Consider the following 24,228-nt stretch of genomic DNA (forward strand, 5'->3'; position numbering starts at 1 on the left):
AAAGAAAAGAAAAATGAAGGCAATTATTATTCAAACTAGAATAAACTATTGTAACCAAACTCTAATTTGAATTTTTCTGACTCACTTGAACACCTGAAGTAATCATACTAACATTTACACATAAAGTAAACACTAGTTCATCACATCATGTAATATAAGAAAAGTTGGAACATTTAGTAGCAAATGGAACATTTTAAAAGATTTTATATTTTTACCAGACAGACAGACAGAGAAATTATGGTGAGAGCAAGTTCCAAGTCCGGGCAGGCAAAGACTTATGAAGTACAGCACAAACAATAGCTTTTTATTTATTAGATGGACTTGTTTTAAGTCGAACAGACACATGAGAGACATGCAAACATCAAAACATGGTATAAAACAGAATGGATTTAACATCTGATTCATCATCTCAAATGGCTTCCACCCTCTTTTCCCCCCCTATAATTTACCAAACTCTGTGACCAGAAGAACCACAACTGAACATATATCATCCTCAAATGCTTGGCCTCACGTTGAGATGGGATGCGAGCTTCTGACCAAGAGACCTATCCGCCTGTCCAAACAGCATGATTTAATGTCACAGAGTTAAATCTCAAACTTGGTACAATAAATACAAGCCTGCAAGTAATATCGACGAAACGCACCTGAGACCAGTATGAAATCCAGATGCTGCGGATCTCATGGGTGACTCGGGTGTCGGACAAAGCATCAACCCATCTGCGGACGAATCGTTCTTGCCTGCAACAGAAACAAACAAGACCTGTGGTTCAATATCCTCCAACACGGGTACATGAAAATACACCAACACAACGTACGCATCTTCCAATAACAACCATTGATTATATAAAAGTTACCTATCTGGTGTCCAAGATCTGTATCTCTCTCCAGGCTCCTTGAAGTTGTTCTCCTTTTCAATTATGCACTGGCGTAGGAAAGCAGCAGCAGAAATTTCAACAGGTTAAGCACACTCGTTAATCAAACAATACCAAAAGGAGTTGGTGTTAAAAAGCATTCAAAAGGTACAATAATAATGATCACTGACCCTCTCACGCTTTCCAGAGCAGACAGCAGGTGGGTGAGGGTACCTCTCGGCGTGACGAGAAGGATCAAATCTAGAAGGGAAGTAATTGACCTGCAGCAAAGCGAAATCAAAGACAGAGACTGGAACATCAAATTACCAAGCAGCAGTAAGGCATCAGCTGGTATGCTCAATGTGTTAGGTCACGACTCGTAAGCATGAACAACTTAAATTATGAACATCGAAGACAACTAAAAAGAAACATCACCATGCTTTAGAGATAAGACAACGAAAGAAAAAATTGCAATACCTCCTCATCTCGGTGCATAAAGTTCATGAAACCCTCGTGGTGATTGTTGTGGTGAGCACACTTGGGTGCATTAGCAGGGAGTTGCAGATAGTTTGGTCCAAGACGGTGCCTCTGAGTATCAGCATAGGAGAAGATCCTGGTCTGAAGCAATTTGTCATCTGAATAGTAGACTCCAGGAACTATAATGGCAGGACAAAAAGCCAGTTGTTCATTCTCTGCAAAGAAGTTATCGATGTTCTTATTTAAAACCATGCGGCCAACTGGCTGCAGAGGCAAGATATCCTCAGGCCATGTCTTGGTTACATCTAGAGGGTCAAAGTCATATTTGTCTTCATGATCAGGGTCAATAGTCTGAATGAAAAGCTTCCACTCGGGGTAGTTGCCTGCTGCAATTGAATCATAGAGGTCCTGAGTAGCATGGCTATGATTGCTTCCTCCAACACGGATAGCATCTTCCTCCAGCAAAGACTTGACTCCACAGGTAGGCCTCCAGTGAAATTTCACATAGTGTGCCTTCCCTGCCTTGTTAATCAGAGTATAAGTGTTAACACCTGAACCGTCCATGTGTCTGTAATCTTGTGGGATGCCAATATCATCAAATAGAAATGAGAACATGTTCAAGCTTTCTGGATGGTGAGAAAAGAAGTCAAGGATCCTCCAATTCTCCTGGATATGGGACTTGGGATTCGGTTTGAGAGCATGTACCATGTCTGGAAATTTCATACCATCACGGATGAAAAATACAGGGAAGTTGTTGCCCACGAGATCAAAATTACCCTGAGTAAGAGAAAAAGGAAACTTGAAACTTGCATTGCCATGAGGTCATAAAACAAAGCAAAATAAAGTACGTATTTACATAAGCAAAAGAAAGATGCAAATTCTAAGCTAATAAAATCGCATCATATAATTTGCCAGCAGAAGTACAAATATTATGTACTTAATGCTGATGGAACATGATAGTATCTAATCTAATCAACTGATAAAAATATTAGCCCGCAACCTATGCAAGTAAAACAATAGGCATAGACCAAATTAAAGAAGATTAAAACATAGGCAGGGTATATTATCACAGTTGTTATTTTTTTAAGCTTCTTTTGATTAGAACTGCCATGATTATTGTAATTATAAGTTATGTGCAGTCAATAAAGCTCTCACCTCCCTGGTGTAGAACTTCACAGCAAAACCTCGGGGATCTCTCAGTGTTTCAGGGCTGCCACGCTCATGGATAACAGTGGAGAAACGTACAATAACTGGAGTCTGAACTCCAGGGGCCCGAAGGAAATCAGCACATGAAAGGTTGGTAATATCATGAGTCACCTCAAAAAACCCTTTTGCACTAGCTCCTCTAGCATGGACAACCCGCTCTGGGATCCGCTCCCTATCAAAGTTAGCAAGTTTCTCCACTAGATGATAATCCTCTAGGAGGATGGGACCTGCCAAATAAAACATATTCAATTATTTTTCATCTATAGTCATCAAAACACAAAGGACCAACCACAACATTTTTGGTATTCTCATCTATAGCTATTCATCAAAGTCGGGTGGCACAAGATTCAAATCTTTAACCAGAAAATTTACAGAACTAAGATATGCAGAAGATTTTCATCAGGCTAGAACAATCAAATTGTCCAAATGAGTACGAGAAGAATCACAACCTTTTCACGGTTTCTTTCTGACTATATTCGTTCTGCACATTCAACAACTACCAGAATGGGAACCTCTAGTAACAAAATCGACCATCATCTTTTAGCAACTGCTTTCGATTACCATACAAAATGCAATACATGATTAATAAGGGGCAAACTAGTCCCCTCGTCTGACCAAGTTTACCACAATTTAATGAATAGTTTCTTCAGCAGATAAGACCAACAAATCTCATTATCTTCTCAATTAACAGGTAGAAGTTGTAAATAGATGTAGAGCTAAAGTCACCGAGTCTCTCAAGATGAAAACAGGCTTCATTTAAAAAACTGCGTATGAGAGGGCCCACTCCCGCTAATTCCCTGTAGCTTCGCCAAGAGAACCAGGGTGGGGATCTACCTGAAGCTTTTGAGAGTATCTCTAAGCAACTCAAGCCCTAATTACTAAATTATAAGCACAGACTCACAGTACTTTCAGCTTATATCAAAATTATGGTTAAAAATAATAATAAACGCACACTATTAACGTATTCTTGCAAATGTTTTAACAACTACGTGAAAAACAGTAATATCAGAAAGCAATCCACACCTCTGGGCCCAACGGTCATCGACGAGTTGTTGTTCCATACTGGAGCACCAGAATTCGTAGTCCAGAAGGGGGCGTTGAAAGCACTTGAAGGGCGGTGCTGCATCGTACGAACAGATGAAAAAACTCAGCCAAAATATACACAACAAAGGAATTAGCTCAATAACATTCCAACTTCATAAACATCCTCAACAGAATCAAGGCCTTCGTGAGTCAACGAATAAACATATCCAAAAACTAAAACAAAATGAGAAAAAAAAAAGAATCTCGAACGTTCCGTATCGTCCTTCCCAATAAACCCAAACAACAATTTCAAAACCACCCCAGCGGAAATGAAAACAAAGAAAAGCAATTTGCCGACAATAAAATTAGTTAAAAAAATCAATAAAATCGAGAAGAAAAATCTTGCGGCAATTTCGATGCAATGGATAACCAGGATCGCAGCGTGAAGAAAGAAAGTCAAACCCCCATTGACAAGCACAAAAACACATGAAGCTCGAATCCAAAAAACTAGGGGCGAAAGAAGGGAATACCCTGTAAGGATCCATGGCAGGGGAAGAAGAACCGAGCGACTCGAAGACAGGCTTGAGAATCTGGAATGGGGAAGAACCATATACGAAGAGAAATGGTGGAACGAGGATTTTATAAAAGCTAGCACCCGCGGTTTACGCTTTTTTGTGGCGTCCCATCCTTTTATTCTTTGCTATCCCCCACACGTCCCAATGACCCTGACCCTTTTCCATTTTCTAGCGTCTTTTTCGTCCCTCTTCGCGAGAAAATGAGTTGATTTATTTAACTTTCTAAATTTTTTTTTATTTTATAAAACTCATTATATGATTATCCTTCAAACAAAAAAAAAAAAAAAAAGAAAAAAGAAAAAAAAAGTGCATTCGACGTGGATTTTCTAGCATAGAGACAACTCTCCCACGCCGGTCTCTAACGCCCAAGGGCTCAAGCTCATCGAAAGATGGAGCTACGAGCCTAAAATGAACTAAAATGTCCCAATAAATTATAGGCTAGGTTGAGGATGCCTATATTTTAAATACTTATAACAAAAATTTTAATTTTTATTTCAAAATATATAAATAATATATATATATAATTAATGTCATTAAAGATAAATAAATTTATTAAAGAGGGTTGATAAAGTACTGTTTCTTTATTTAATAAGACATTATTTCTTACCATTATTTTAAATATTGTCATAAAATTAAATATGAATGTAAACAATATTACCCATCAATAAATAATTCATTTAAAATAGGTATATATTTTTTTTATTTCATTTTTATATCGCAATTTAGTACAAATAAATTATTTATAATTTTTCTGTAATAATTGAACAATAAATCTGTACTAAAGGTTTCTAATACGATTTTTTAAGATACAACTAAAAGTTTAAAAGTATTTTTTTTATTTTTTTATAATTAGTTTAAAAAACGGATTTAAACAACAAGCAAAGATTAGCAGCATCCAAAAATAAGTCAGCGGACTCGGAGCGAGCAATTTCTCGGGAGCTAAACTCGTGGTATTTTGAACCGTGATATAAGATTTCGCTTTCAAGCAGGGGACCCGCGGGTGATTTTAGGATGGACAAGAAAAAATTGATAAACAACAGTTGGAGATAATATTTGAGGACGTCATAGAATTGCGGTTCCTTATCGGCAATTTTGGTCATTTGCGTAAATTCGGTCACAGGTATGCAGGCGTAGGAGAGACGTGGCCCACTAGAATTTAGCCACGTAGAATAAACAATGCCTTGAAACGTGTGCTATGTGTGAACATAGCGAGATGCCGAAGAGAGATAAGGCCATTTGATTTTTTTTGTTTTTGTTTTTTTTGGTAAATTACAAATTTTAGTGAAATAATTTTTAAAATGTTAAAATTTAATATTAATTTTGAAGGTTAGAAATAATTCAATAATTTTACCAAAAAAAGTTCGTAAATAGTAAAGAGATTAGAGAATTTAAAGTTTTTATGATAGTTTATCATAAATCCAAAGTTCTAAATTTAAAAAATATAAATTAAATTTTAAGTTTTTTCAAATAAAATATATAATTTATGTTTTACTTTTAAAGGGCTGTCATTCTTTTTCTTTTCATTTATTTATTTGACCCAATCATGAAATTGCTTTTATTTCCTCTAAACCACGCATTTTAATTGGGTGATTTAGATTGAGTTGTCCCCTCAATGCTATTTCATTTCCGTCCATATTTGGTATGTTCTTTTTTTTTTTTTTTTTTTTTTTTTGACTCAAAATTTTAAACTAATTTTTTATTATAAATTTCTCAACAATAATAGGATGTGGGGTATGCTTGCTTTCATTTCATTTTATTTTATTTATTTTTATTTTACGGGAAATGAAGGTTTTGTACGGACATTAAATACACGTGGCATTTGTTTACAGGACGGAAGACAATCTGAATGGAAATTCAATTAAAATAATATTTTGTGAAATTAAAAAAGGCAAAATATCAATGCAGTGACGTGGAGAGCATAATGGAGTGCCACGTATTTTTTAGATCCAAAATTTCAGAAATGAAAACCAACGATAATGAAATAAAATAAAATATTATATTTATTAAACTTAAAAATATATATAATTCTAAGTAGGGCTAAATAGGGCTAAGGCGGTTAATGGGCCTTGGGCCGAGCTTACCCACAACAGATGGGCTCACGTCGTAGCATGTTTTTTTTTTTTTTTTTTTTTAATTAAAAAGTTTTAATAATATTCTAACCGTTGATTTTGATTAAAATCGTTACTATTTGAAATATTCTTCAACTTAAATTTTTTTATTTACATATTTTTTAAATGTTAAAAACATTTTAGTTGGATTAAACTTGAAAAATGTATAAAAAGGCTGATGATTCTAGGAATTAAAGAGAATTAATTAAAAACTGAACAATTTAATGAAGGTCAAATTAAATTAGGTTGAATCATGGATGTGTGGTGAAATTATTAGAGGACTGAGAAGATGACGGTGTTGGAACGTTGGATAGTGAAAAGACATTGTTGCCCTTGAAATGTTGAGCCTAAACGGGAGGAAATTTTGAAAGCACATGGAGAGGTAACCGTTGAGGAGCGCAGAGAACCACGCGACTTTTCATCAGATAGATCGGGCGGCTATCGTTCACTAGCCGTTAGATTTAAATTTTTTTGTAGCAGGACCATGTGCAGACATATATCCGCTGTTTACGATTCAATATCGCTTATTTAGTTTGGAATTCGGGTTTCGATTCTCTCTTAATTCATTCCTTTCTTTTCTTTTTCCTTCGTCTGTTCTAAAACAGCGACCAGAGAGAGAGAGGGATAGACCTAGACCCCCACTTCGAGACTGCGAGAGCGGGGCGGAGAGAATCGACAGACGGCGGAGAGAGTGGGAGAGAGATCGCTCCGGCTACTGATGGAGTTAATCCAAGTTGTTTCTCACTCGCTTCTTCGAAAATGAAAGCACCGGCTGCCTCTCATTAGCGACTGTAACCTGTTTGATCAAAAGCCTTAGAAGAAATTTTGAGAGTTCTTGATTTAAGAAGGTTGGTTTTCACGATTCACGATCTGGGTATTGCGCTTCTTGATGGATTCTTCTTCCAATTTTTTTTTTCCCACTATAGCTTGAATGAACAGTCGTTCGATCTTCTTTGATTCTGAAATCTTTGTGGGCATTATGATCTGTAGGTGAGGGAAATGGCTGGATCGGATGAGAACAACCCGGATGTGACCGGACGAGCAAATCTCCATGGTAAATGAATGAGAAATGTTTTTTTTTTTTTTTTTTTTTTTTTTTTTTTTTTTTTTTTTTTTTGGTCTCACAGATTTACTTAGGCATGCCGATTTGATATGAATAAATATGATCAAGGCCTGTAGTGGAAATGAATTTTTGTCTCTTGGATGAATCTTAAAGGGAGTTTACGAGTTGATGGCGGTCGCAAATTTGTAGTGGGGGCGGGTCAAAACCGCAGAGCTTTGAGCAACATTAATGGCAATGTTAGAGCTGCTCCTCCTCCCCTTCATCCCTGTGCAGTCCTCAAAAGAGGCTTAACAGAGTAATTCTTTCATCTTTTTACCTGCTGCTAAGTTCCTAATAAAATTCAGGAGATTGATCTGTTTTTTTCTTGCTGTAGTCTTTTGTTTCTTTCTGTGATTCAACTAAAGATCTCATGTTTTTTAGTGTTTTTATTCTTAATTTTCCAGAACTGATGCTGTTCTCAACTGTAAAGTTCCTCCCATTCCGATCCATCGACCGATTACTCGGTCAGTAATCCATCAGCCTTTTAATGTCTTTGTGTGTTGAATATACTCGCCTGCAGCTTCTTGATCTGTTCTTTTGTTGTTTGGTTTAGGAAGTTTGCAGCTCAGCTGGCCGACAAGCAGCAGCAACCTCTGCCTGAGGTTGATAGAAAGCCATTACAATCTGCTCCAACTCGAAAAGACTCAATAGATCATCACCCCATCACAGAGGAAGATGATTCTATGGACGAATCGGCAGTACCGATGTTCGTTCAACATACAAAAGCAATGTTGGATGAAATTGACAAAATGGTAAGGATTTGGAAGCCTTCTCTTTTTTTATTACAATCCTTCTAATTCTTTCCTTGAAATTCCGTTGATGTGATGCATTTTCCACAGGAAGAGGTGGAAATGGAAGATATAGAAGAAGAGCCAGTCATGGACATAGACAGCTGCGATAAGAAGAACCAGCTAGCTGTTGTGGAATACATTGATGACTTGTATGCTTGCTACAGGAGAGCCGAGGTAAGAGTTTCTCAGACCAGACACACTCCATGTCTGAAACATAAACCTCCTGTTCTTGTTTTTGTTCTTGTTCTTTTTTGTTCTTTTATGTCTTTGTGTCTGATTAAGATGTTCCTCCCTGCAGGTTTCTGGCTGTGTCCCACCAAACTACATGGCTCACCAAGCAGATATTAACGAGAGGATGAGAGGGATTCTCATTGACTGGCTAATTGAGGTATATTAGTATTATTCTAATCATCACTTATCCAGGCTTGATTTAATAGTAATTTAACTAAACATCATAGATAAGGAATTAACAAAACTTATGATGATGATTATTACTACAAGGTGCACTACAAGTTTGAGCTGATGGAGGAGACATTGTACCTCACAGTCAACCTGATCGATAGATTCTTGGCGGTTCAGTCGGTGGTGAGGAAGAAGCTCCAGCTTGTTGGAGTGACGGCGATGCTTATTGCCTGCAAGTACGAGGAGGTTTCTGTTCCTATTGTGGATGATCTTATTCTCATATCTGACAAGGCCTACAGCCGAAAAGAAATTCTGGACATGGTCGGTTTTCTTTGTTCTTTTGCTAATGTCTTGGAACATTTGGGTACGAGGATGTTGTTAGAGGATGTGTTTTTTGAATGGCTTTGCAGGAAAAGTTGATGGTAAACACCTTACAGTTCAATCTGTCTGTTCCAACACTTTATGTGTTCATGAGAAGGTTTCTCAAAGCTGCCCAATCTGATAGAGAGGTGAATAAAACTTAATCCTAATTGCTTCACTAACTCTAATTCACTGATAAAGACCAGAACTGAGGTTGAATTTTGTATGTGTTTAATATTACCAGCTGGAGCTGCTGTCATTCTTCATGGTGGAGCTCTGTCTTGTGGAATATGAAATGCTCAAGTATAAACCTTCATTAATGGCTGCTGCTGCGGTCTTCACTGCTCAATGCACCATCAATGGCTTCAAGGAATGGAGCAAAACCAGTGAGTGGCACACTGGGTATTCTCAGGAGCAGCTTATGTAAGTAGATGTTCTCTTTCTTTTTTCTCTATATGCTATTTATTATTATATTTCTTATTAGAATAGAACATGTTTTGTTGTGTGTTTACAGGGAATGTTCACGTTTGATGGTGGAGTTTCATGAGAAAGCAGGGACAGGAAAATTGACAGGAGTTCACAGGAAGTATAGCACATCCAAGTTTGGATATGCTGCAAGAAGTGAACCAGCAAGCTTTCTGTTGGAAGAAGAAAGGCCATAGCTTTCTGGAGGATCTTTGTTGGGGGGAAAATGTGACGTTGTGTTGTGTTGTTGTGTGTAGAAAGAAAGAGCAACAAAAGTTGCCCCTGCCTTCTTTTTCTTCTGAATCTCTTTCTAATTTGAACGAAAGAATCCAACTTTTTTCTTTTTTTTTTTTTTCTTTTCTTTTTAAATTAAGCTGGAATTGTGGATGATTCATTCCCTTGTGTGTGTTGGCTGGGAAATGTTATGAAAGTTCTTGTATGTTTGTTATTCTCTTTTATATCACATATGAATGAGACATACCTTCAAATTGAAATTTTGGTGTATGTGCACATATTTGATTGTATAATAACTCCACGTCTTGTCAAAATTCATCAAACTATTTTGTTCGTAACCGAGTTTTTTCACCACGTGCTTTCCATGGCATTAACCGGTTTCTTAGATTTTGGACTTCCTTCGTCTCATAGTCAGCCCCATGAAATTCAGCAAAAGATTAGAAGAGTAGAGAATTGATAGCACAAAGACAATACTCTTACAGTGTTATCTATTGAAATGCAAAAGAACGTACATACATATAACAAAGATGATATGGGGTAATGAATTGTTCAATCTCAACATAAAATGGGCTGAAGCAAAAAGTTTCTAATGAAGTTGAAGGTTATGGTCATCATATTAGCCCACTTTCTCAACAAAATGGAATAACGCGTATTTCTTCAGTGTTGGGGATGTCAATCTGATGGTCAACATTCCAATGACTATCGAGGCTTGAACCGAGGACATAACAAACTGTATTCATGGTTTCATCACCTTCGGGCAGATGGCACCGCACCCCGACCAGTCGCACCTCCACGCCCAGCAGCTTGAGCCTAGAGAAAATAGAGCTCACCGCAGTGTTAATTTTTGGAAATCTGTAAATGTACACAATAATTTGTGAAGCACTCTACTTGTTTTCCCTCATGATTTGAGAATTACGAAGTTCGTAGTGCCATAAAATATTCACTAATATCTTCCAAGGGATGAATCAGAAACCTGTCAACGAAAGTAAATCCTGTACTTCTTGCACACAAGCAGCCATCATATCATTCTCTCATACATGGGAAAAATGCACACAAGCATGTATGCGGATGTTCGTACTGATTTATAAACGTATTTAATGGAATAAATTATCACCATACTAAAATTAAGATCCAATGGGGCCTACCTTAGCTCGCATAGCAACAGCCCTGCCCCTTCCAACACCAAGTGAGGCACCCTTACCCTTCAAGATCCAGAAAGCATGGGTTAGGAGAGAAACAAAGCAAGCAAGGATTCCATCAGAATTAAAATTCATAGAAATTAAGTTGAAATACCTTAATTCTAGCATCAAGACGCTTGAACATTGGAGCATTCTTCAGCATGTCTGGTATGACCATGAACCTATATGCATTAATAGATGTCAGCATGCCAACCAAATCCTAAAAGAATCCCATGGAATAAGAACTAAGAAAGTGATTGGATAGTCTATAATACAAGAGACAGTACAGATACCTGACTTTGCTTCCTCTGATGAAAACATGCTCAAGCTGAGAGACCTTCCCATCCTATAGAAGAAAACATATCAAGTGAACCCGAAGAACACGACTCTCAACCATATACATGCAAGCAAAGGGAAAAGACAATCTCAACGACATTGAACGACAACTATAACATAAGCAAAACACTAATATATTAGACAAAGAAAATCAGTGAAACTTAATGCATTTGAAAGATTCATAGAACCATTTTCTTTCCAATTAATCTATGAATCTACGATAATTCCAATCTCTCCTATTAGATTTGGTGGTGGTGAATTGCATAGCAAGAAAGTAGCAATTAAACAGCGCACCAGCAGAGTAACCAATGTGCACAGTTAACATTTGTCCCTAGTTGATTTAATCAATCCCAATGTTGCCTTCAAGATCACGGACTTTTGGTTTTTAGAGAGAGGGAGCTAGAAATTCAACCCCAGAGATCTCCTTCTCACCCACCTACCCAGATTTGTTTCGGAGATTCAGGATATAACGACCTAAGCCCACCGCTAACAGATATTTGTCTTCTTTGGCTTTCTCTCAAGGTTTTAAAAACGTGTCTGCTAGGGAGAAGTTTTTACACCCTTAGAAAGAATGCTTCTTTCTCCTCCCCAACCGATATGGGATCTCACACAGGATAACCAGAAGCATGGCATACGTAGCAATGAAACCGACTAAGCCAAGCCTAGAAGATACGCAAGATAAAAACCAAAGATCTGGATTACTCTCTCCTCCAAAAAGGTTAAGAAGCTTGTGAAAGTTTTTGTTGACTTGATTCGTCGTGGTGCCAAGGACAGGAGATTGAGGGTCAAGGGACCAATAAGAATGGCCACGAAGGTTCTTAACATCACAACCAGAAAACCTTCATGAGGTGAAGGATCCAACACATGGGGCAGATTTGAGCTTCGTGCCCACTAGCGAGTTATTGACCTATTCAGCTCCGCAGATGTAGTGAAGTAGATTACCTCCAGCACCATTGAACCTGGTGAGGAGATTCAGGCGGCCATTGCTGATCCATGAATACACTCTTTTCATGTTTGCCGACTTTTAGTCTCATTAGAAAGTTGACACAATTTGAGGTTCGGGACACTCCAACAAGGTCTGTGGGGTTTAAATGCAATAGTTATTCCCATTATACGTTGAAATTAACGACATTGAGAAAGTTTTCAATTCCCCAAAATTTTCTGGCGCGACAACCATGTTAATTTCATGATTCACGCTATAAAAACAAGAGATCACAGCGTTTGAAGTTAGAAATCCCAGAAACTACACCAAATTAGGGTTTATACGAAGTTCAAGTATACTGAAGTGGGAAACTTTAGAGAAAAAGCAGCAGAATGGGCGAAATGAAGTAAACCCTAAAACCAGAAAAACGTAAAAAATCGAGTAGTCTTATGAAGAACAACGAAAAGCAACAAAGAGAGGCGTACCTTAGCAGTGTAGGTGATGTTTTCGAGTTGACAGTTCCAGTTATCCTCACACTCGATCATACTTCCTCTGTAAAGCTCACCGCTTTTAAGCTCCACGGACACAACGTGGCCGGCGGCCTCATGGAGTAGCTTCACTGGAATTCCCAAGCTCCTGCTCATGGCTCCTCTCTGCAAATCTCAAATCTTCCTCTAAAACCCTAACGCTCTTCTCAGCTTCTCTGAGGCTTGAACTCGCGACCCGGCAAAGCCAATTATAAGGCAAACGACTTCGTTGCAGAGGGTGTTTTTCGGAGAAATTTCAGAAAAATGGACCACTTTGTTTTCAACTTTTGAAAACTAGTCCTTTTAAAAAAAAGTAAAAATTAGACACTTGCACATGGCTACGATGTTAGAGATGAAATTACTTATATGCCCTCTTATATACCACTGAAATGAACCTCGACATAAAGTGAACATTTAGGAAAGCCCACAAGCCAAGTCTCACGCAATCAGGCCCACTGAAACTACCACCACTTTTGCTCCTCGTAGTTTCGGTCTTCGGAGAGCTCATCGCTGCGCCCAGAATCTAGAAGGGAGCGGAATCAAAGTTTCCGTCGATCACCTTGCAGTTGATTTCGCGATCGTTGACTATAGGAATTCTTGGTTGAAGAGCAATCTCTAAGCGTATACGTGATCCGATTCATGGCGGAGCAGGAGAAAGAGAGGAATAAGTACAGTTTAATTGTCCCAACCTACAACGAGCGCCTCAATATTGCTCTTCTTGTTTACCTCATTTTCAAGCACCTCCCGTACGTATACTTCTCTATAATTGCGATCTTACTTCATTTCTTGTTTTTGGATTGTTACTTGATGAGGTAGATTTTTGCTCTACGCGTACTCGGTCAATTTTTTCGAAGCAAGTCTTCGTTTGTGTAGAACTGTAGTTCATTTAGTTGGAATTAAATCATGATTTGCTTGTAGTTCAATCTCTTTAGTCTTTTTAGTGGGTAATAAACATTTCTGGAGGTTGAGGAGGATTCTCTGGTGAAATCATCTGGAGTCGTTGGATCGAATTATTATTCTCTTTGTACAATTGTATCGATTTTGTTTAGCACAGACGAGAGTTGACAATTCCTTCATTTTTTCTTTTTTTCTTTTTTTCACACTACTGGGAGTCGAAATTGTAATGTATAACTTCTGCATCCTATTATCGTTCACCGTCCAGTTTTAAGAAAAGGAAATTGGAAATTGGAAATTGGAAATGACCTAGCACAATGTTTTCTTGGCGATATTAGGGATGTTGATTTTGAAGTAATTGTCGTTGATGATGGAAGTCCTGATGGTACTCAAGAAGTTGTGAAAGAGTTGCAAGGGGTATATGGTGAAGATCGCATTGTAAGTTCACTGTGCTTGGTTTCTGTAGTTGTTGCAGCAGAGGTTACTCTTTGTCTTATTTTGTTTATTATTGTTTGCAGCTATTGAGAGCCAGACCTAGGAAGCTTGGCTTAGGTATGTAATAGAGTTTCTTCGTTGATAATATCACCGATCTTATATTGATGAATCATTAATTTCAGGAACGGCTTACTGTCACGGTCTCAAGCATGCAACTGGCAATTTTGTTGTTATAATGGATGCTGATTTATCCCACCATGTAAGTGTTTCAGTAGGAGTGCAGAAAACTTCTGTGAACAACATTCTAGTGTTGGATTTGTGATTTGAAATGTTTCCATGAGTTCCATTCTGCATTATCAAATGCCCATTTCCCTGACGTTATTATCTTCCTATTTTATTAATTGACATTTTTTTTCATATAATTTAACAAAAAATAACAATAATGAGATTGAGAGAAACGTCCTTGATCTTCATTTTAGGCCCCCAAAAAATATTCTAAATGGAAACTAAAGGAACTATCCAAAATTGTGGCTCTAATCTATGCTAGAACAGTAGATAATAACACTTTTAAGAATATAATAGCCGAATGTCAAATAATTGGAACAACACACGATTTTAGTTTGATTTCTTTAATAAATGGCCCTGTATAATGAGGTTTCGAGGGAAATGAGTTTTTCTTAACAATGAAAATCGAGTGACAAAAAAGTAGAATGAGTTTGTATTTCTGTATTATTTGGCTTCTATTGAAAAACTGTTGTATATTGGTACAAGAAAACCTGGCTCCCTCCAATCATATGAATGCTTCTGTTTAATTATATGTTTTTGCCTCTGACTTGCGCTACTTGAGACATCAAATTGGCAAAAGCCATCCGAACTTCTACTTTCATCTAGCATATCTTTACTTCTAAAGCTCAATTTCAAAAAAAAACTTCCATAAGCATGTTTGGAGTTCCAAGGGTTTAATTCCCCCTCCCTGTTGTTTTCTTATGATGCTTTCTCCATGGAATAACCTTTTCTTTTTCTTTCTTTTGTTGCAGCCCAAATATTTACCAAGCTTCATTCGGTAGGACAGACTTCCTTCCATTACCTCACTCCACTTCCTTAGCTCAGAGTCATAATAACTAAACTCTAGATATTATTGACTACTTATTTAAATCCTTTTTTTTTTTTTCCCTTTAGGAAACAGTTACAAACAGGTGCTGATATAGTTACAGGCACCCGATATGTGAAAGGTGGCGGTGTGCATGGATGGAATCTTATGCGCAAACTAACAAGTAGAGGAGCTAATGTTCTTGCCCAAACACTTTTATGGCCCGGTGTATCAGATTTAACTGGATCTTTCCGGTAATCAATTTTTTTCCTTTCAATTTATCGATTGTATCAATCGATCATACTTCTACAATTCTTAGTCAATGATTTATTCCTATGTGTAGGCTCTACAAGAAATCTGTGCTTGAAGATATCATTAGTTCAGTTGTTAGCAAGGGATATGTCTTTCAAATGGAGATGATTGTTCGAGCTACAAGAAAAGGCTATCACATTGAAGAGGTAGAGTTGTGCCCTGTGGCTGCGACCATCTAATTGTTGTTTTACAGTACTCTTTTCCCTTCATTTTTGCCTATCGTGGGATCTGGAACACCTTAGTTGTTAAGTGTTTGAATAAGAATGTTTTTTCAATTTTTATTTTTCTTATCCCTTTTCCATATAGACCGTATTACACGGGGAAATTTGAGATGATTTGTGTTTCATTGTGGCCTGCAGGTTCCAATAACCTTTGTTGATAGAGTGTTTGGAATTTCCAAGCTTGGAGGATCTGAAATAGTAGAGTATTTGAAAGGTCTGTTGTACCTTTTGGTCACCACATGATACACAAAATAGTGAAAATTTATTGAGTTACTACCAGGTAAGCTTCTTGTTTGATTTCTGGTTAGGTACCCACCACCTCCAGGCTTTTGATGTAAACTTGAGATGATATTTCCTAATTAGGGGTTTTCCCGCAATTTTCCTTACAAATCAAAACCACAACTGCGAGCTTATTTGGGCCATGCTAGGTATTGTATTCCATGTTTATTTTGTAGGATACCTCCTTTGACTGGCGGGTTTTTCTTCCTTTCAACATTTAATTTACATACATTCATTGAAACTAGAATTAGATCGAAGTCTAATTAGCTTTGATGAAATCTGTTTAATTCAAATGGAGCAAGTGAATCAAATAAACGAATACTCTATAATCCAAAATCAACAAATTTAATTATTAGAACGACAAGTGTAAGGACTAATGCTTTGTAATAATCAAAGTAGAAGAGCTAGAAATATATCTTAACTATGAGACTATAAATTACCAAGTTTGGTTTCTAAAAATAATAAAAAAAAAAAAACAAGAAAAATAACTAATAACCTAACTTTCATTATATTTATGGTACTTATGGGTTACATTTTTTTTCCTTATATATGTAGTTTATACGTTTTTTAAAATTCTATTTATGCGTGACACAATATTCTTTAAATAAAAAATCAAATGTACAAAAACTTGAAATATAACTTAACTACGAAACTATAAATTATCAAGTTTAATTAAAAAAAAAAATGAGGAAAACAACTAATAACTAAACTTTCTTTATACTTATTGTACTTATAAGCCTTGAATCATATTTAAAATATATATATATTTATACGTTTTTTTTTTTTTTAAATATTTGAAATATAACGAGACTACAAAGTATCAAGTTCAATTTCTAAAAATAATAATTTAAAAAAACAAGAAAAGGATCTATATGTTTGATACTTAAATCACCACCTCCCTATTTATTGAACAACTAGTAACAAAACTTCCACTATATTTATGGGTTATTGTTAAGTTATATTTATTTTTCCTTAAAATCATTTAAAAAAATTACAGTTTGCAAGTTTTTTTTTTTTTAAATATTGTATTTAATATTCTTAAAAGAAAAAATGTTAGAGGTTTAGAAAGAAAACTGACTTGACGTTGACTGCATGTCCAGTTCTTTCTCGGCTGCTTATTTAAGTTGCAGAGTGTGGAGAAGGAGACTCAACAAATTGGCTTTGCTTCTTCCTTTCACCTTCACACTCCCATTACCTCTCTCAACCTCCCTCCCTCGTCTGCAATTTCAATGGACGGAATGCACCGATGCTCTGCCAACTACTCTCCTCTCACTCCCATCACCTTCCTGGAGCGCTCCGCCGCCGTCTACGGTGAAAGACTTTCTCTCGTCCATGGAACTGTCCGCTACACTTGGACAGAGACGCTCGAGCGATGTACCAGACTCGCCTCTGCCCTGGTTGACATCGGGATCTCTCGCCGCGACGTGGTATTTATTCATTCTCAACTCTTCCATTTCCTTCATTTCTATGTATTTGTTTTCCTCTGCTCTTCGATTGTTAATATCTGGATGTGGCTGTTTACGTAGAATTCGAAATTATGAAATTGAAGTTATTGAAGCAGATTAACAGCATTACTGATTGCATTTCCTCGATCTAATTTTGTGGCGCAATACGATTCTGTCGATTAGGTTGCTGCTTTGGCACCCAACATTCCAGCGATGTACGAGCTTCATTTTGCTGTGCCAATGGCCGGCGCAGTTCTTTGCACCCTCAACATGCGCCACGATGCGGCAATGATCTGTACATTGCTGAGACATTCAGAAGCCAAAATCATTTTTGTAGACTACCAATTTCTACATATTGTAAAAGGAGCAATCGAAATTATGTCCAAGACGACGGAAGAGCTGCCTCGCGTTGTGATCATTAAAGAGTCTGATCAGCAATCCTCCTACACCAATGGATTCGACTCCAGTTCAGATGATTTAGAGTTCGAGAGGCTTTTAGGCACTGGAAAACTTGATTTCGAGATCAGACGTCCTCAAGATGAAGATGATCCAATTTCCCTGAACTATACTTCAGGCACAACATCAAGGCCAAAGGGTGTGATTTACTCCCACAGAGGTGCTTATCTCAATACTCTGTCCACAATCCTTATAAACAATATGTGCTCGATGCCTGTGTATTTGTGGACTGTTCCAATGTTTCACTGCAATGGATGGTGTTTAACTTGGGGCGTGGCTGCACAAGGCGGCACAAACATCTGCCAAAGAAATGTGACTGCTAGAGATATCTTTGCCAACATTTCTGAGCACAAGGTCACTCACATGGGCGGTGCGCCAACAGTGTTGAACATGATCATCAATGCACCAATTACCGAACAGAAGCTGCTTCCGGGGACTGTAACCGTGATGACTGGTGGCGCTCCTCCGGCCTCTCATGTACTCCACAAAATGAAAGAATTTGGATTCCTTATTGTCCATTCATACGGCTTAACAGAAACACACGGGCCAGCAACAGTTTGCAGTTGGAAACCTGAATGGGATTCTCTTCCTGAAGATAAGCAAGCAAAGCTGAAATCCCGCCAAGGATTGCAGCATGTTGGGCTGCTGGGAGTGGACATAAAGGATCCAATCACCATGGAAAGTGCTCCGGCTGATGGAAAAACCATAGGGGAGGTTATGCTCAGAGGCAACACTGTGATGAGTGGATATTTCAAAGATCTTAAAGCCACAGAGGAAGCTTTCAGTGGCGGATGGTTTCGAACAGGGGACTTGGGGGTCAGGCACCCTGATGGTTACATCGAATTGAAGGATCGATCAAAGGACATCATAATTTCTGGGGGAGAAAACATCAGCTCGATTGAAGTTGAGTCGGCGCTTTTCAGTCACCCATCAGTTCTTGAAGCTGCCATTGTGGGACGCCCGGATGATCACTGGGGCGAAACGCCATGTGCTTTTGTGAAGCTCAAGGATGGGCGTAGTGCTTCTGAAGAAGAGATCATCAAGTTTTGCAGAGACAATTTACCTCATTACATGGCTCCAAGAAGCGTTGTATTCAGAGATTTGCCGAAGACTTCGACTGGGAAAATTCAGAAGTTCAAGCTGAAGGAGGAGGCGAAGGCGATGGGCAGCCTCACCACAAAGAGGTCGACTAAATAAATTAGTGAAAGATGAGAATGAATTAGAAGAAATAAAAGTCTGTAATAAACCCACCCACCAATATAATCTTTATTTAAGGTTTATGAGAATAAGTTGATTTAAATTTATGAATGGATCTTAATATGGGTGAAGACAGACTGAAAGATTTGGTTCACTGAGCTGTTCCCACCCAACAATGATTATCCTAATTTAGCCCCTAAAAACAATCCACACCCAATTTCAATTATTATCCAAAATAATAACCAATAAAGGAAAACGGGCCCGCCAGCTCCGACCAAAGCTCTCCAATGAATCCACGATGAGCTATATATTTGATGTCTGCGATTCCATTGTCGGCATCCGAGTGTTCTTTTTCAGAAATATAAAAAAGGTGATGGTTCTTCAGCCTTTGCTGGACCCGTAGCTCACAGAGATCCACTTTTCCTTTTTTTTTTCTTCTTCTCATTTTCTTCAGGTCATTTTCCTCCTTCCCAATCAGAGTGGAGCACCGATACGGAGAGTCAGGAGCTTCGGTGGTTACTGTCACCAGGAGCTATGGCTTTTCAGCGGCGCCGCAACCACTATTATAATCGGTTTAGATTCTTGATCCCTTTCATTTCGTCCATTTTCGGTGCCCTGCTTCTTTTCTTTGCACTTCTCTCTTTTCTTGCTCCTTCTCCCAATGTTTCCGATCATACCCGCCGCATTCCTCCGGTAGCTATCCCCTCCCTCTTTGTATTTCTTGTCTGTTATTGATTTTTTTTTTTTTTTTTTTTTTTTTTTTTTTGTTAGATTCTATTTGCTGAATTTCGTTTCGTGCAATAGGTTCAGTTCAATGCTGCTTCCGACAAGGCGATTGGAGTTGCGCATTTTCGCGTTCCGGTTAGGGTTTTCTCGATTTTCCCACTTGAGTGTCTTATACTGTTTCTGCTAGTTGATGCCGGAGCTAACAGATCTTGTTTTCTTGTGACGTGATTGTCTTCCTGTTGTAACCAGCGCAATGGAGCTAGATCCGGCCGTGATCTTTGGACTTCCAGAAATGCGAAGTTCTACTCTGGATGCAGTAATGCTAGCAACAAGTTCCGGAGTATGTTTCCCAGAAATTCCAAGCTCCTCCCACACTCTGCTATTTAATATGGGTTTAGTTGAATTCAGAGGTTTAGTTTTGTTATCGGTTTGGCAATCGGAAGCAATTAAGTTACAGTATTTTCTTCTGTAGATTTAGAGATGATTAGATACCCAAATTAATTTTCCTAAATGCTGGTGTTTCCGGGCTTTTATATTTCTAAAATTTTTATCCATCTTGAAAATATAGCGAGAGAGATTGAATTCATGTTAAACCTGGTTGTACAGAGCTCGCATCGTATTCGCTTTTTAATTTTTGCTCGAGAAGCAGAAGAACTTATATTTTTCCACATTGCTGCAGAAGCTAATGCCATTACTCATCCGAATCGTTATTTGCTGATTGCAACTAGTGGAGGTTTAAATCAACAAAGAACTGGGGTAATGTCACTGGCTTGCATTTTTCTTGTTGAGGATTTTGTATTTGCATTGCTTTTCACTTGGAAAATGGTTGGTTGAATTTGATGTGTGGTGGGTGGCCATAATATGCACATGCCATGGAGCTGTTGGCCATTACCGTATTAGTTGTGTATCAGTAGACCTTCCATAGTTGCAATGCCCTCTCTCAAAGCTCTAAGATAATTGTGTTATTGCCTATCCTTTTGGTGCAAAAATTGATTTGATTTCTTTTCTTCTGGTTATTTTCAAGCTGACTAAAGCTCCTGCTAGCAGATAACAGATGCAGTTGTTGCAGCACGCATATTAAATGCCACCCTTATTGTGCCTAAGCTTGATCAAAAGTCCTTTTGGAAGGATTCCAGGTTGATAACATTTTATAAAATAAAAGCAACTTCTGCTTTTAGTTATCCTTGCTAGATTTCTGATACGTGTTTGTTGTTTCTTGACAGCAACTTTTCAGAGATCTTCAATGTTGATTGGTTTATATCATTCCTGTCAAAAGATGTGAAAATAATTCATCATCTGCCAAAAAGGGGCAGGAAAACATGGAATGCTCACTCAATGCGTGTCCCCAGGAAATGTAGTGAAAGATGTTATCAGAACCGTGTCTTACCTGTTCTTTTGAAAAGGCATGTAAGTTCTCCGTTCTCTACAACCCATTTGACCATATGGACATGCAACTTTTGTTATTGTTCGGTTTTCAATTATCAATGCAAGCATTGATTTCTTATACATGTTTCCATTGCATGCTTTTCTTAGAATTTTTTTACAGTGAATCTGTAACTTCTCATTCTTGTGCATTTGCTATGTCTCATGTTTATATTAATTTGTAATTATATACTCAGAAGTATTCAGAATGTGTCAGGCTATTCAGCTCTCCAAGTTCGATTATAGACTAGCAAACAAGTTGGAGACAGATTTACAGAAACTGAGATGCAGAGTTAACTACCATGCCTTGAAATTCACAGACTCAATAGAGAAAATGGGTGAAAAATTGGTCCATCGAATGCGGGCAAGAAGCAAGCATTACATTGCTTTGCACCTCAGGTACGTGGTGATAAACCCATGGTCCTAAATTATCGTAGTTGTCATTGTGGAACTGTTATGGACAATTGCTGGTCTTTTCTGTTGATTGGTTGGTTATTATAGCGTACCCTTGTTTCACAGGTGTACTGTTCTCAAATGATTTATTTAGTAAATGAACTACAGATTTTAATAATTCATCAGATGTTGCTTTGATGAAATTAATTACATTTTTTTTTTGTGCTGGCTTATTTACCTATATTCTTGCATAGAAACACATTCAATTTTAGAAAGATTATTTACAATCATTCAATTTCTTTTACACATGCTAATGCCATCAAAATGGCTCTGTAAACAAATAAATCTCCTAGTCTGAGTGAAGATTCTAAATTCCAATGTGCATATGGTATTGTAGAGTAATTATTTGTTTACTCTTTGTGGGCTGTGGGAAAGCCTATAACTTTGGGGGGTGGTGTTAGAGTTACTGAACTCAAGGAATCTAAACAAAGGCCTACTGGCTAAATACGGTCTTCATCCTTTGGAGTGGGGTTAAAGACACTTGCACAAATCCATGGAAAAAAATCTCATCTGAGAGCCCCTTTTTCTCTTGTTTGGTTAGTGCTCCGTGGGGGATGGGAGGGATACTTATTTTTGGGAGGATAATTGGGTGGTGAATAGGCCCTCGGGGTTTCTCTTGTAGTTCATTCTTTGATTTTTTGGCAGATCCAACTTTGGTTTGAGAGTCTGCATTTTGGAGTCTCTGTTTTGGAGTTTGTGGAAGGTGAAAGTTCCTAAGAAGGTTTAGTTCTTTGTTTGGTTGGTTGTCCATAGAAGGATTAAAACCTTAGATAGGTTCTTAAGATTTTCTAGTTGGTTGGGCCTTTTTATTGCGCTATGTGTTGGAAGGTGGAGGAAGATCTTGATCATTTGCCATTAGATTGTGACTTTTCTCGAGTTTGTGCTATTTTATGGGGGTTATGAGGTGAGAGGAATAATGGAATCTTTTGAGGAAGCAAAAGGTCCCTTTGTGATGTTTGATACCTTATCAGATTCTATATTCCTTTCTGGCCATCAGTAAATGAACACCTTTTGTAATTATTCGTTAGGTCTTATTTTACTTGATTGGAACTCCGTTTAGTTAGTTTCCTTTTGCGAGTTTGATTTGTTGTATGCCCTTGTATTCTTTCTTTCTTTTCTCTATAAAAGTTTGGTTCTTATCAGAAATAAAAATTTGTTTACTCTTGATTCCAAGCCGTGCAATGCGTACTGAGGCTTGTCGTAGTATTGGGGCGTCAATTGTGATTTTAATCCTGCCATTTGTGTATTACCATAGGTTTGAACCAGATATGCTAGCATTCTCTGGTTGCTATTACGGTGGAGGTGAAAAGGAAAGGAGAGAACTCGGAAAAATTCGAAGGCGATGGAAAACATTACATGTAAGGCTCTAGTTTTAATTATGTACAGAAATCCAGTGCTTATGACCAATATTTGCAAGTCAATTGTAGTGACGTCAACCAGCCCAGTGGCTTTTGTTGTTTGAATGAGGTCGTGGGATTGGTTTGGCATATAGTTAATCCTTATTTGGGGAATATAGTTAATTCATGTACAAGCAAGAAATTGTCTCAGATCTGTATACTGCCTGACATTTAGATGGATCTATTTTCTTTGTGGTAATTCAAACATAAGCTGGCAACTAAAGTAACGCTGCTTTGAATTTATTTCAGCAAGTCAGCAATCCTGAGAAGGAAAGGAGGCATGGAAAATGCCCACTGACTCCAGAAGAGGTTGGTTTGATGCTGAGAGCGCTGGGATATGGGCAGGACGTCCATATCTATGTGGCATCTGGTGAAGTATATGGAGGGGAAGAGACGCTAGCCCCTCTCAAAGCCCTTTTTCCTAATTTCTATTCCAAAGAAACCATAGCTTCCAAACAGGAATTGGAAAAATTTTCTTCATATTCCTCTCGCATGGCTGCGCTCGACTTTATTGTCTGCGACGAGAGTGATGTATTTGTCACCAACAATAATGGAAATATGGCAAGAATACTGGCTGGAAGAAGGTGCGGAATTTCCCTCTTCAACAAAATAAATATATATATCTATGTGATGAATAATTTTGTAAAATTCAATTCTATTTCAGAAGATACTTCGGACACAAGCCTACCATTCGTCCAAATGCCAAAAAACTGTATAGGTTGTTCATGAACAGAGCCAACATGACATGGGGAGCATTTTCCTCCAGAGTAAGAACATATCAGAGAGGCTTCATGGGGGAGCCAAATGAGATGCGGCCTGGCAGGGGTGAATTTCATGAAAACCCATCGCCTTGTATATGTGAAGAGGCCGGGTTTCATGTCAAGTCTGATAATTCAGGACCCAGAAAACATGATACGACACGAAGAAGAAGAAGAAGAAGAGACGAGGCTGCGACAGTAGGCGACAACCAAAACAATGATTATGAGCCAGAATGGCCGGACTCAGAAGAAGAGGAAGAACAAGTTGAGTTCCAAGATAAAGATCCGTTCAACACAAGTGTGGAATATGAGGGAAGTAACTATGAGGAGCCAAGTTTGGAATTGGAAGAGATTCTGTCGGACTAAACGAGCTGATCCTTACTCAAGTGAGTACTTTACTAACCTTTATTTTCACCGAGAAATTGTTTGATTCAACAAGAGCCGTTGATTTTAGTGCAGTGTATATAACAACCCCATGTAGGGCCAAAAGATATCGCCCTTGGTTTCAACACTTTCTTGTAACAATTTGAGTATCTCAATTAAAGTGGTGTGGTTGGACTCTTAACCTTAAAAACAAGAAAACAAA

At 38.0% G+C, this 24,228-nt stretch overlaps 6 protein-coding genes and 1 pseudogene across 7 annotated transcripts; 5 read left to right on the forward strand and 2 right to left on the reverse strand.

Annotated features, from left to right (window-relative positions):
• Window positions 1–283: 283 nt before the first annotated feature.
• Window positions 284–4,247, reverse strand: LOC111786298 (catalase isozyme 1). Its single transcript, XM_023666611.2, has 8 exons — window positions 4,088–4,247; window positions 3,558–3,654; window positions 2,484–2,761; window positions 1,329–2,105; window positions 1,043–1,132; window positions 855–922; window positions 645–738; window positions 284–553 (listed from the first exon to the last, which is right to left on the reverse strand). Exons 1-8 carry the CDS (start codon window positions 4,100–4,102, stop codon window positions 494–496), a joined length of 1,479 nt encoding a protein of 492 aa, XP_023522379.1. The 5' UTR covers window positions 4,103–4,247; the 3' UTR covers window positions 284–493.
• A 2,501-nt stretch (window positions 4,248–6,748) lies between these two features.
• On the forward strand, window positions 6,749–9,799 carry LOC111786310 (G2/mitotic-specific cyclin-2). Its single transcript, XM_023666622.2, has 11 exons — window positions 6,749–7,088; window positions 7,231–7,294; window positions 7,457–7,598; window positions 7,747–7,806; window positions 7,896–8,094; window positions 8,182–8,307; window positions 8,432–8,521; window positions 8,635–8,856; window positions 8,946–9,044; window positions 9,140–9,318; window positions 9,410–9,799. The coding sequence occupies exons 2-11, from the start codon at window positions 7,240–7,242 to the stop codon at window positions 9,555–9,557; spliced, it is 1,320 nt and encodes a 439-aa protein (XP_023522390.2). The 5' UTR covers window positions 6,749–7,088; window positions 7,231–7,239; the 3' UTR covers window positions 9,558–9,799.
• A 252-nt stretch (window positions 9,800–10,051) lies between these two features.
• Window positions 10,052–12,770, reverse strand: LOC111786321 (small nuclear ribonucleoprotein SmD3b). The gene is made up of 5 exons (XM_023666632.2): window positions 12,516–12,770; window positions 11,066–11,118; window positions 10,888–10,954; window positions 10,740–10,796; window positions 10,052–10,404 (listed from the first exon to the last, which is right to left on the reverse strand). The coding sequence occupies exons 1-5, from the start codon at window positions 12,672–12,674 to the stop codon at window positions 10,342–10,344; spliced, it is 399 nt and encodes a 132-aa protein (XP_023522400.2). The 5' UTR covers window positions 12,675–12,770; the 3' UTR covers window positions 10,052–10,341.
• Window positions 11,448–12,105, forward strand: LOC111786332 (small ribosomal subunit protein uS10y pseudogene; annotated as a pseudogene).
• Window positions 12,771–12,981: 211 nt separating the features above from the next.
• On the forward strand, window positions 12,982–16,002 carry DPMS1 (Nucleotide-diphospho-sugar transferases superfamily protein). Its single transcript, XM_023666649.2, has 8 exons — window positions 12,982–13,303; window positions 13,790–13,889; window positions 13,970–14,003; window positions 14,069–14,145; window positions 14,924–14,949; window positions 15,066–15,230; window positions 15,320–15,434; window positions 15,648–16,002. Exons 1-8 carry the CDS (start codon window positions 13,197–13,199, stop codon window positions 15,750–15,752), a joined length of 729 nt encoding a protein of 242 aa, XP_023522417.1. The 5' UTR covers window positions 12,982–13,196; the 3' UTR covers window positions 15,753–16,002.
• A 1,000-nt stretch (window positions 16,003–17,002) lies between these two features.
• Window positions 17,003–18,941, forward strand: LOC111786356 (butanoate--CoA ligase AAE1). Its single transcript, XM_023666658.2, has 2 exons — window positions 17,003–17,215; window positions 17,417–18,941. Exons 1-2 carry the CDS (start codon window positions 17,018–17,020, stop codon window positions 18,884–18,886), a joined length of 1,668 nt encoding a protein of 555 aa, XP_023522426.2. The 5' UTR covers window positions 17,003–17,017; the 3' UTR covers window positions 18,887–18,941.
• Window positions 18,942–19,117: 176 nt separating this feature from the next.
• On the forward strand, window positions 19,118–24,207 carry LOC111786365 (O-fucosyltransferase 6). Of its 2 annotated transcripts, XM_087121646.1 has the most exons (11): window positions 19,118–19,256; window positions 19,365–19,579; window positions 19,691–19,747; window positions 19,862–19,952; window positions 20,292–20,368; window positions 20,660–20,748; window positions 20,836–21,019; window positions 21,252–21,433; window positions 22,743–22,845; window positions 23,134–23,468; window positions 23,549–24,207. In XM_087121646.1, the coding sequence occupies exons 2-11, from the start codon at window positions 19,421–19,423 to the stop codon at window positions 24,006–24,008; spliced, it is 1,737 nt and encodes a 578-aa protein (XP_086977772.1). In that variant the 5' UTR covers window positions 19,118–19,256; window positions 19,365–19,420; the 3' UTR covers window positions 24,009–24,207. The 2 variants fall into 2 exon arrangements, with proteins under 2 accessions (XP_086977772.1, XP_023522449.2); XM_023666681.2 differs by having other exon boundaries at window positions 19,222–19,579.
• Window positions 24,208–24,228: the final 21 nt, after the last annotated feature.

Source organism: Cucurbita pepo, chromosome 2 (assembly GCF_057944985.1).
Source record: "Cucurbita pepo subsp. pepo isolate OVF chromosome 2, ASM5794498v1, whole genome shotgun sequence".
Taxonomy (NCBI): Eukaryota; Viridiplantae; Streptophyta; class Magnoliopsida; order Cucurbitales; family Cucurbitaceae; genus Cucurbita; species Cucurbita pepo.

Coding starts and splice junctions, on each gene's coding strand:
- LOC111786298 (XM_023666611.2), bottom strand. Junction 923..1,042: donor GCTCTGGAAAGCGTGAGAGG/GTCAGTGATCAT, acceptor TTCCTACGCCAG/TGCATAATTGAAAAGGAGAA. Junction 739..854: donor AGATCTTGGACACCAGATAG/GTAACTTTTATA, acceptor TTTCTGTTGCAG/GCAAGAACGATTCGTCCGCA.
- LOC111786310 (XM_023666622.2), top strand. CDS start 7,240: ATGGCTGGATCGGATGAGAACAACCCGGATGTGACCGGACGAGCAAAT. Junction 8,522..8,634: donor TCATTGACTGGCTAATTGAG/GTATATTAGTAT, acceptor TATTACTACAAG/GTGCACTACAAGTTTGAGCT. Junction 8,857..8,945: donor GAAAAGAAATTCTGGACATG/GTCGGTTTTCTT, acceptor ATGGCTTTGCAG/GAAAAGTTGATGGTAAACAC.
- LOC111786321 (XM_023666632.2), bottom strand. CDS start 12,674: ATGAGCAGGAGCTTGGGAATTCCAGTGAAGCTACTCCATGAGGCCGCC. Junction 10,797..10,887: donor GTCTTGATGCTAGAATTAAG/GTATTTCAACTT, acceptor TGGATCTTGAAG/GGTAAGGGTGCCTCACTTGG. Junction 10,405..10,739: donor CTGTTGCTATGCGAGCTAAG/GTAGGCCCCATT, acceptor TATTTTCTCTAG/GCTCAAGCTGCTGGGCGTGG.
- DPMS1 (XM_023666649.2), top strand. CDS start 13,197: ATGGCGGAGCAGGAGAAAGAGAGGAATAAGTACAGTTTAATTGTCCCA. Junction 14,146..14,923: donor ATGCTGATTTATCCCACCAT/GTAAGTGTTTCA, acceptor CTTTTGTTGCAG/CCCAAATATTTACCAAGCTT. Junction 15,231..15,319: donor GATTTAACTGGATCTTTCCG/GTAATCAATTTT, acceptor TCCTATGTGTAG/GCTCTACAAGAAATCTGTGC.
- LOC111786356 (XM_023666658.2), top strand. CDS start 17,018: ATGGACGGAATGCACCGATGCTCTGCCAACTACTCTCCTCTCACTCCC. Junction 17,216..17,416: donor GGATCTCTCGCCGCGACGTG/GTATTTATTCAT, acceptor TCTGTCGATTAG/GTTGCTGCTTTGGCACCCAA.
- LOC111786365 (XM_087121646.1), top strand. CDS start 19,421: ATGGCTTTTCAGCGGCGCCGCAACCACTATTATAATCGGTTTAGATTC. Junction 19,580..19,690: donor ATACCCGCCGCATTCCTCCG/GTAGCTATCCCC, acceptor TTCGTGCAATAG/GTTCAGTTCAATGCTGCTTC. Junction 20,749..20,835: donor TCCTTTTGGAAGGATTCCAG/GTTGATAACATT, acceptor GTTTCTTGACAG/CAACTTTTCAGAGATCTTCA.